This window comes from Haematobia irritans, chromosome 5 (genome assembly GCF_050003625.1).
Source record: "Haematobia irritans isolate KBUSLIRL chromosome 5, ASM5000362v1, whole genome shotgun sequence".
In the NCBI taxonomy this organism is placed as follows: domain Eukaryota; kingdom Metazoa; phylum Arthropoda; class Insecta; order Diptera; family Muscidae; genus Haematobia; species Haematobia irritans.
In genome coordinates this window covers 46,098,225-46,109,104 of record NC_134401.1, presented here as the reverse complement: position 1 = coordinate 46,109,104, position 10,880 = coordinate 46,098,225, and the positions used below count along the sequence as shown (strand labels likewise).

The 10,880-nt window shown below is 39.4% G+C and overlaps 2 protein-coding genes across 2 annotated transcripts; both read left to right on the top strand.

The window, feature by feature from the left end:
- The first annotated feature begins 2,337 nt into the window (after positions 1–2,337).
- LOC142238716 (uncharacterized) lies at positions 2,338–10,583 on the top strand. Its single transcript, XM_075310425.1, has 2 exons — positions 2,338–2,529; positions 9,316–10,583. Exon 2 carries the CDS (start codon positions 9,320–9,322, stop codon positions 10,442–10,444), a length of 1,125 nt encoding a protein of 374 aa, XP_075166540.1. The 5' UTR covers positions 2,338–2,529; positions 9,316–9,319; the 3' UTR covers positions 10,445–10,583.
- On the top strand, positions 3,930–9,272 carry LOC142239664 (uncharacterized). Its single transcript, XM_075311451.1, has one exon. The coding sequence runs from the start codon at positions 3,930–3,932 to the stop codon at positions 9,270–9,272; it is 5,343 nt and encodes a 1,780-aa protein (XP_075167566.1).
- Positions 10,584–10,880: the final 297 nt, after the last annotated feature.

The following is a 10,880-nucleotide window of genomic DNA, read 5'->3' as shown; positions in this document are numbered from 1 at the left end:
GACGATGGCGTCGATGACACCAAAAAACATGGCCAAATATAAATGTAAATATCTGAAGGAAAGGATAACAACAATAAATACGTACCAAGGTATAAAGGAACTAAAAAAATAGGAGATGCTTTAAATATCAAAACTGCTACCTATAATGTAGCAAACACAGTCATCAACATCGTTCTCTCTCACTCACTTTCGTAGCTTCCGTTTCCTGTTACTGCTGTACCAATGAGGCACCTTTGCTTAAGTCCTAAAATTTCTTAGTTTTGAGTTGTTTTGTTACCAACAACTCTAGATGGAATCATACCGTGAACACCAATAAGTTGCAGTGTTTCGAAAAATGTAAAAAACGAGGGAAACACACAAAAGTTTAGAAAACTCGTTAAGGTGAGGCAGCAAACGGCGTTGGACAGGGGTTCTCCAAATCACTTCTTGTAGCTTAAACCACATAGTGGTCAGGGTGTAATAACTTTGATCTCCGAAAAAATGTGCCTTCCAAATCTAGCCCACAATGGACTGAATAGTCTAAGTGAGCCTGAATCTTAATCGGGTTGCCACTTTAACCTTTAAATCTAGCCCTTGGTGACCGTCTGTCCGCCTTCGCAGGATTCCGGTCGGAATTATTAACCGATTTTGATGAAATTTGGTACAGGGTATTTTTTTTTTTTTTTTTTGCACATGGACGAACGCTATTGAACTTGAAGAAAATCGAATCAAGTTTAAATACATCCCCCATATACATGTATCGCCCTATTTCAACGAATGGGGTCATATTACGCTTATTTACTAACTGATCGGCGTCAAATTTGGTACAACGAAATCTAATTCATCACCCTTCAAATGTGCAAAATTTCATCCGAATCACAGTTGGTAGAATTCTACCAAAAGTGGTCGATTTTTTACTTTTTGGTAGAATTCTTGATGTTTTGGTAGATTTCGCAAAATTTTCACAAAATTTTCTATTGAAATAAAATTTTGGCAACATTTTCTATAGAAATAAAATTTTGAAAAATTTTTCTATAGGAATAAAATTTTGACAAAATTTTCTATAGAAATAAAATTTTGACAACATTTTCTATATAAATAAAATTTTGAGAAAATTATCTATGGTAATAAAATTTTGACAAAATTTTCTATAGAAATACAATTTTGAGAAAATTTTCTATGGAAATAAAATTTTGAGAAAATTTTCTATGGTAATAAAATTTTGACAAAATTTTCTATAGAAATAAAATTTTAAGAAAATTTTCTATAGAAATAAAAATTTTGACAAAATTTTCTATAGAAATAAAATTCGGCAAAATTTTCTATAGAAATAAAATGTTGACAAATTTTGTGAAGAAATAACATTTTTTATAGAAATAAAATGTTGACAAAGTGTTTTATAGAAACAAAATTTTGATAAAATTTTCTATAAAAATGGAATTTGACAAAGTTTTCTATAGAAATAAATTTTTTGACAAAATTCTCTATAGAAATAAAATGTTGACAAAATTTCCTATAGAAATAAAATGTTGACAAAATTTTCTATAGAAATAAAATTGTTGATAAAATGTTGACAAATTTTCTTTAGAAATAAAATTTCTACAAATTTTCTATAGAAATAAAATTTTGACAACATTTTTTATAGAAATATAATTTTGACAAAATTTTCTATAGAAATAAAATTTTGACAAAAATTTCTATAGAAATAAAATGTTGATAAAATTTTGACAAAAGTTTCTGTAGAAACAAAATGTTGATAAAATTTTGACAAAATTTTCTATTTACATAAAATTTGACAAAATTTTTTTATAAAAATAAAATTTTGACAGGGGTTAGAAATAAAATTTTATATATATATAGAAATAATATAGAAATAAAATTTTGACAAAATTTTCTATAGAAATAAAATCTTGACAAAATTGTCTATAGTAATAAAATTTTGACAAAATTTTTTATAGAAAGAAAATTTTGACAAAATTTTCTATAGTAATAAAATTTTGACAAAATTTTCTATAGTAATATTGTTTAAGTTCAAATTCGTATGGTCAAATTTATTCGTTAGGTGGGGACTTAAAATATTGTAAAATGATAATTTCCCCCTCGTTAGAAAATGTACCCTAAGCTCTGGATGCAGCTCTGTGCTTTCAGCACAATTCGTTACATTTCTCTAACGAGTCGCGCCATTACCGTCTTGCGGCGTCTAACTTTTGTTATTATTCGTTACTGGATTACGTCCGTCCAACGATTGTTTTGTAAAAGGTAAATAATAATCTCCCAAAAATTCAATAAAATTACGTTTTATTGAAACATCATTGAAAAGAAAAACTAAATCCTTGTGTTTTTATTTATTTTATTTTTCGGTGCTACGCATTCATTGGTCCAATCGAGCCGGATACTTGCTTACAGCAATTAATAAAGGGTTTTCTTTTTCTTTTCCAAAGGAAAGTGCTCATCATTGTGAAGCAACAACAAAAAGCAGCCACTTTGCAGCCATATTTGTGAAGGATTTATATTGAAAATTTATTTAAATAATTATTTATCAACACACAGGTGCGTATGTCAGTGTTTTATTAAAATAATTGAGCAAATCGCGAGTGTTTTTAAATTTAAACCGCGGTCGTTTTACAACATCGATACAATTATTTCGTTTTGCCGACGGCAAATTGCATTTCAAAAAGCACACATTCGTTGCTACATACGTACGCACATTTCTTTCGTTTGTTTAATTTCGTTTTGTTAAATGATATTCAAGTGAAAGAATAATCAAAATAAAAAGTGAAAAATCTATTGTATATTGGTGTTGTGTGGTGAATTTAAACGTTGACAGTGCTTATTTACTTCAAAACATTATTTGCAATTACGTTGCCTTTAACTTGAAGTAAATAAAACAATAACAAAATACACGCAGACTGCAAAGGCTCTGTTGGTCGTATTACCATTGTAAACATACATCAATCGTCATTGCAGTCAACGTTTGAATTACATACCTACGTATGATCAGTGATACACACACGTATATACATACATATTTTTTTTGAGCTGTGTTTCTTTGGTTTATTTGTTAACCCTCACGGGGCCGCGAGTTGTAAATATTTTGAAGAATATTATAAAAATTTTTGAAATTGAGTTTTTTGGGTTATCGTGTTGTATGACCCATTAGCGTTACGCGCATTAGTAAAAATTATCGTTTTGGTCACTGTGCACCCTACAGGCGGTCCGGTACGATCGTATAATTTTTATTTTATCGTATATATTACGTATATATATTTTTATTTCTATAATTTTTATTATTTGTGATTTTTAATTTTTTTTGGGGAGATTATCTGTCGTGGAAGTGTAGAGGTGTATTTTACAGTCCGTACACCCTACATGTGGTCTTACAGACATTTTTTATAATTTCTTATAAGTTGTTGAATTTTTTTTTAATTATTTGGTTTTCGTGTGTGAAGTTTTGATACAAATTGGCGGCAGTCAGTATTCTTCGGTACACTGAGCGTAATTTTCGTAAATTCATTCTTACACTGAGAGAAATAGTTTGAAAATTTTAGTAGAATTTTGAGATTTTTTGAATTCAACTTGAATAATTTGCCTATTTTTTGTACACGGGGAAAAATATTTTGTGATTCGGTACACTGAACGAAAATTAATTGTCTCTACACTGAGAGAAAAATAGTCCAATAGTTTACAAATTGTTTGAAATTTTTGATTTTAAGTTTTGAAGTGGTTGTTTTACGAACAATTGTTTACACTTCAAGAAATTTTGTGGTAATTTCGGTGCAGTGTGAGAATTTGATACACTGAAAGAAAAATTTTGTAAATTTTTGTTTTTGCATTTTTGGGCATTTTGTGCAAATTTATTGATTTTTCGGCCAGTTTTCGCTGTCGATAAGTGCGTGTTCACATACTTTACGAGTTTTTGTGAATTTTTGTGACGCTAGATTATTTTCGATATGCCAGTTGATACATTCGCGCGATTCATTAGAGCCGCTGATGCGGTTGTGAAGTTTGGGACACGGGTTAGCTCTTTGAAGGAGGAGAATTTAGATGTTTATTCTCTAAGGGCTCAGGTCGAAGAGGCGAAATCACTCTGGGAGAAAGTGAAAGAGAGGTATGAGGAGTGTTTAGACGATCTTCAGGAAGATTCAGATAAGGGAAAGGTAGAATCTGCTGACGGCAAGTATGAGGCAACTTATGATGCCTATATTCGTATTGTTTCCTCTATCGAAAGGAAGATAGACGGTCTAAAAGCCGTTCATAGGGCGTCCACTCCTATACGGCAGGCCGATGTGGCGGATATTTCTGCTCGTTCTGGTAATGTGGATATATCGGGGAATTCTCTTTTGTTAGGTGTTGACCATGGTGCGGTCCATAGTTTGGCTTTACCACCATGCGATATTGAGGTTTTCGATGGTGACTTTCAGTCTTGGCCAACATTTAGGGATTTGTTTACTGCTGTTTATGTAAAAAATTCCCGTCTGAGTGATATTGAGCGCTTGTGTCATTTGCTCAAAAAGACTAGTGGCGACGCCCGTGAAGTTGTAAGAAGATTTCCTCTCACTGATAGGAGTTTCGAGTTAGCTTGGAGGACGTTAAAGGAAACTTATGACAACTTGAGAATTTTAGTCAGCAATCAGTTGAAGCTTCTTTTTGACCTTCCGGTCTTAGACACCGAGACAAGTTCTGGGTTGAAGAACTTGCAGCGTGGTATAAATGCATGTATTTCGGCGATGGCTGTGAATAACGTTCCTACGAACGATTGGGATCCGATTTTGATATATTTGTGTGTGCAACGTCTACCGAAGATTAGTGTTACTTTGTGGGAACAGGGTATAAGTGATAAGTCTGCGTTGTCGTCTTGGGTGGACATGGATCGTTTTCTTACGGAAAGGATTCAGACACTCACGTGTCTCCGCGATTTGAAGGGTATCGATGCTTCGAAGAAAACTGATGGCAGGAAACTGCGAACGCATTTTACGAATGCAGCTCCGAAATCTTCGCCATCTAGGTCGCGTAATTCGCAATACACTTCTCATTCTTCTAGAAATTCCGTCGATAAGATGTGTGTTCTTTGTCCACGACAAAGCCATCATCTTCGTGTTTGTCCGAGATTTAGGAATCTTTCTGTGAATGATCGGTTGACTGCTGTGAAACGGTACCGCTGTTGTTTCAATTGTCTATCTCGTAGACATGACGTTAACAACTGTGCTACATCTCGCAGTTGTGAGAAGTGTCAAGGAAGGCATCATACTTTGCTTCATCGCGATTTTTCCCATTCTACGAATGTGGCAACTACGTCTTCGACGGTTTCGGCCGCTCGTCCTACGGATTCTAGCGGTTTGATTGACCCGCAGCCTTCCACTTCGTCTGGAATCGTGTCTGGCACTTCGGCCAGGCAAGTATTTCATGTTTCCCAGAACAGGTCGGTACTATTAGGGACGGCTATGGTGAACATCGTTCATCAGGGTATGACGTACCCAGCTCGGGCTCTTATTGACCCAGCATCGGAAGCCTCCTTTATTACCGAAAAAATGCAAAAGTTGCTTAGGATTTCGATAACGAGTGCGACGTCTTCGATATCGGGCGTGAATCAATCGGTTTCGATAACTTCTCGAGGTATTTGCCCTCTGAGTATAGGGTCACCCATAGATGGATCGGTCTTGGTAGAGGCGACTGCGTTGGTCCTGCCTAAGATTTCTGGGAATTTACCGTCTTTCCAAGTGAGTCGGAATTATATGTCACGTTTGCCAAATTTGCGTTTAGCTGATCCTAATCTGTTCGATAGTCGTCCGGTTGATCTATTGTTGGGGGCAGACGTGTATCCCAGAATTATATTACAGGGGGTTCAGTCTGGTATTTTAGGGTCGTTGATTGCTCAACAGACAGTCTTCGGCTGGCTCATTACTGGTTCAATTCCCACTTCTAATGTGACGGTTTTTTCAACGACTGTTGAATTTATGGAAGAAGATGGTCTTGACAAGACTCTTCTTCGGTTTTGGGAATTAGAGGACTTACCAAGACGGGCAATTTGTTCTCCCGCAGATACATTTTGTGAGGAAAATTTTAAGAATACCACATATAGGGATTCCGATGGAAGATACGTAGTGACTCTTCCGATAAAACCCGAATTAAAGGGACACGTCTTGCTTGGACATTCGCGGACAAGTTGTTTGAAGCAATTTATTCGTGGTGAGGCTTCGCTTTTACGAAAGCCTGAAACGAAATTAATGTATGACGGGGTGATTAAAGAATATTTGGACTTGCAACATATGAGACCAGTGTCGTCGACTTCTCCTGCAGATCAAACTGTGTGTTATTTGCCACACCACCCGGTAATCAATCCGGACAAATTGACGTCCAAACTTCGAGTTGTCTTTAATGCTTCGCATAAGACCTCAAATGGTAAAAGTCTGAACGACATTCTTTATGTGGGACCCACATTACAATTGGAATTGGTTCATTTGATTTTGAGGTGGAGATTTTTCAAATACGTTTTTAATTGCGACATCACACAGATGTACCGCCAAATTAGGGTAAATTCTGCCCATACTTCTCTGCAGCGAATTGTCTTTAGGGACTCCCCACAAAAAGATGTACAAGACTATGATCTGCAGACCGTGACATTTGGAGTGAATTGTGCTCCCTATTTAGCCATACGGACGTTATTGCAATTGGCCGATGACTCCGAAGATGAATATCCCCACGCGGCACATATTCTACGAAGGTGCATGTGCGTGGATGATGTTTTGACAGGGTACCATGACGTGGATACTGCTGTTGAATCTAGGGACCAATTGATTAGAGTACTATCATCGGCAAAGTTCGAACTGAGGAAGTGGACTTCTAATGAGCTAGCCATTTTAGAATCGCTTCCGGCTGACCATTTGGTTGACGCCAAATTACTGGAGTTTGTTGAGGCCAGTAGTTCGAAACCGTTGGGCATTAGGTGGAATGCGCAGTTAGACTTGTTTTATTTTGAGATGAAACCGATTGAGCAAAAATCTCGGTTTACGAAGAGAGAGGTTTTATCGGCTATAGCTAGGCTATTTGACCCTGTTGGCTGGCTGGGGCCAGTTATTATAGTGGCGAAGATAATTATGCAACAGGTTTGGTTGGATAAGATAGGATGGGACGAGTCTCTTCCGTTACAAACAGAGCGACAATGGCGAAAGTTTGTCGAGACCTATCAGGATGTGAATCACGTTCGTATTCCTCGATGGGTCAATTACTCCACAGACTGTGAGGTAGAATTACATGTTTTTTCCGACGCCTCGGAAAAAGCATACGCGGGGGTAGTATATGTTCGTGTGGTTACGCCGCAGGGACATATCTTCACCCATTTGCTATCTTGTAAGACTAAGGTAGCCCCCATCAAATCTATATCTTTGCCACGTTTGGGGCTTTGTGGGGCAGTTTTGGCCTCAGAACTTTACAAGTCTATAGCCAGGGAGTTAGATATTGAATTTCGACGTGTTTATTGTTGGACGGATTCTACGATCGTCCGCTCTTGGCTTCGAAAGACGCCATCTACGTGGTCTACTTTCGTTGCGAATCGCGTATGTAGGATTCAGGAGAATACTGGGGGACAGAATTGGTACCATGTTCGTTCTGAGGACAATCCGGCCGACTTGGGAAGTCGCGGAGTGTCGCCTGCAGAGTTGGCAGTTTCAACGCTTTGGTGGCATGGACCAGAGTGGCTCTACTCAGATAGTTCTCAGTGGGATATTAGTGATTTGACCCCTCTTGAGACTGACGTTGAGGTACGGGCGGTCAAGACTCACGCATCGTTTTTTACGAACTATGAGGACATTTTAGAGGGATTTTCTTCGTTAGATAGGGCTCTACGAGTCATCGCGTATATATTTAGGTTTTATCAAAGGACCCATTATTCACATGCTAGTCGAAATGTGTATGACGACACGACGTTGACGGCAACCGAATTAAAGGCAGTGAGATTACGTCTAGCTGTTCTTTCTCAAAGGGCTCATTATCCAGATGAGTACGGTTGTTTGATGGAAAAGAAACCGTTAGGTTCCAGGAGTTCGTTGTTGTCATTGAATCCATTCCTGGATGAGGAGGGGGTTATGAGGTTGAATGGTCGTTTGAGTAGGTGTCCTACCCTTTCGTATAGTGAGCGACATCCAATTATAGTGCCGTATAATAGTAGATTCGCTAGGTTACTGGTGAAATATGTTCACGACATATCTATTCACGGAGGAAACCAGTTGGTTCTACGTCTTATTCGGATTGAGTATTGGATTCCTCGTTTAACATCTTTGATTAGATCGACTATTAACCGGTGTAAACGGTGTCTGTTGGATAGGAAGAAGTCTTGTACGCAGATCATGGCGGCTCTCCCACCGGAGAGAACTGTACTTACCAGACCGTTTACTACGACTGGCGTTGATTTTGCGGGGCCTTTCGAAATTAAGTCATTTATAGGGCGCGCATGTAAGATAACAAAGGGTTATGTTTGCGTTTTTGTATGCTTTTCGACGAAGGCCATACACTTGGAAGCCACATCAGACTTGTCTACGACAACATTTCTGGCTGCCTTTCACAGATTTATATCTCGGCGTGGTTGTCCCAAGACCATTTTTTCGGATAATGGTACAAATTTTGTAGGCGCTTCACGCGAAATGGAAAAAGAATTGAGAAGTGTTCTTAAGGAGGGACGTGATAAGGTGTGTTCCGCATACCAGTTTCAGCAGCTTTCCTGGCAGTTTATCCCTGCCGGGGCGCCACATATGGGTGGTCTCTGGGAAGCTGCTGTCAAAAGCTTCAAGACGCATTTTAGGAAACATGCATCTGGATTCAAATATACATTTGAAGAGTTTTCGACTGTTCTTTCGAGAATTGAGGCTTGTTTAAATTCTAGGCCGTTGTGCCCGATGAGTGAAAGTTCTCAAGAGTTGGTGGCACTTACGCCTGGCCATTTTTTGGTAGGATCTCCGATCTTTGCGCCTCCTGAACAGTTAGAGGAGGAATCACCACTTCATTTGGTGCATCGATTTAGGAAAATGAAGGCGCTGTCGCAACAGTTCTGCTTACGGTGGAAAGATGAATATTTGAAAGGCTTACAGAAAAGGTATAAATGGAAATTTCCGCAGCGTGATATCGAAGTAGGGGACTTGGTAGTAATTCGTGATGAACAATTGCCTCCTACATCGTGGAAGTTAGGTCGTGTGGATGACGTCCACCCGGGATCTGACGGTCGCGTTAGAGTTGCTGACGTGAGAACGGCAAACGGTGTTGTAAGACGGCCGGTGGTAAAATTGGTCATACTGACCGAATAGTTTTCGATCGTTCATATAGTAAGCGTCATCTTTCTTTTCGCAGTACAATGGAAAATATGAGGGAAATTGTTAAGACTCTCCCTGACTACGAGGATGACGTCCCGATGTCCGATGAGGAAAAAGAGATTTTAGAAAATAATGTTGCACCGGTTCTTCGCGAGCCGTTACCAGCCATCGAGCAGGTCCCTGACGTCGGGATGACCCCAGTCGTCGCCTCTTCACAAGGGGTAGTACCGACGCAGAAAGTTGTCCCTCCGTCGGGGGCTGATACGGCTCCCGCTGACGTATCCGCAACCAACGTAGCCAAACCATCGTCATCCCCTACGGGGACTGCCCAAAAGAATTCAGGTGCGAATAAAAGAGTGCACTCGAATGTCTGTGTGTTGTGTAGGCGAAGTCACAATCTCAGGTCGTGTCGCAAATTTTTGAACATGCGTTTGGAGCAACGATTGCGCACTGTAGTGTTGCATCGGGTATGTTCAAACTGTCTGGGCAGGTCTCACATGCGATCGACCTGCAATAGTCGCGAGAGGTGCCGCGAATGTGGAGATAGCCACCATACGCTGCTACATTCATTTGACCAGCAACAACGTCCTTCCGCTCAAACCTTGTCGACGAGAAAGTCCAAGTCAAGTTCGTCCGTTAACTCGTCCGCGTACTGTATCACGAATACCGCTCCCATATCTGGTCCGATGTTGGTTCTACAACCAACCGTCACGCTTGGTCCCACTATAGTCCTCTTGCTTGTCTTGCCCGATCGTCGAATTCCTGTCCGAGCTGTCCTCGACCCGTGTGCGGGGTATAGTATGATTTGTAGTAGTTTAGCTCTCAGCCTACGGCTTGTCTCAGCGATGACGTCGCATGACGCATTTTGTCCGCTTGTTGCTGTCTCCCGACACAATGCAGAAAGTAAATTGGTTTTTTCTGCCCGGGTAACAGACCTGACCCGTGTTGTCACCCCATCGTCGTCGGCTCCAGATACGATACGGGAACATTTCGAGTGTCTCCAGCTGGCCGACCCAAGGTTTTACCGTCCTTCCGGGGTGGGGTTGGTTCTAGGGCCCGATGTCTACGCACGGGTTCTAAAGACACAAATATTTTCGAGTCCTGGATTCCCATTGGCGCAGCTAACGATGTTTGGCTGGATAGTGTCAGGTCAATGCCAACCATAAGTGTCGTAGGTCATCCTGGCCAATAACCCAGACACTTCAGACCCTCCGGGTCAACGGCTCTACGAGCATTTAGTTAAGAATTCATGAAGTTTGAAAAAATTTAAAGAACTAATAAAAAAAAAATTGCTCAATTTGAAAATGATACTGACAACGCATTTTATATTTATTTTGATATCAATATATTGTACATATGTAATATTCTATGAATTAATGAATTTCAATTACAACATAGCTGGATGTTGCAAGGCGGGCGGAATGTTTAAGTTCAAATTCGTATGGTCAAATTTATTCGTTAGGTGGGGACTTAAAATATTGTAAAATGATAATTTCCCCCTCGTTAGAAAATGTACCCTAAGCTCTGGATGCAGCTCTGTGCTTTCAGCACAATTCGTTACATTTCTCTAACGAGTCGCGCCATTACCGTCTTGCGGCGTCT

Excerpts from the sequence above, each read along its gene's own strand:
- LOC142238716 (XM_075310425.1), top strand. The coding sequence starts at position 9,320 with ATGGAAAATATGAGGGAAATTGTTAAGACTCTCCCTGACTACGAGGAT.
- LOC142239664 (XM_075311451.1), top strand. The coding sequence starts at position 3,930 with ATGCCAGTTGATACATTCGCGCGATTCATTAGAGCCGCTGATGCGGTT.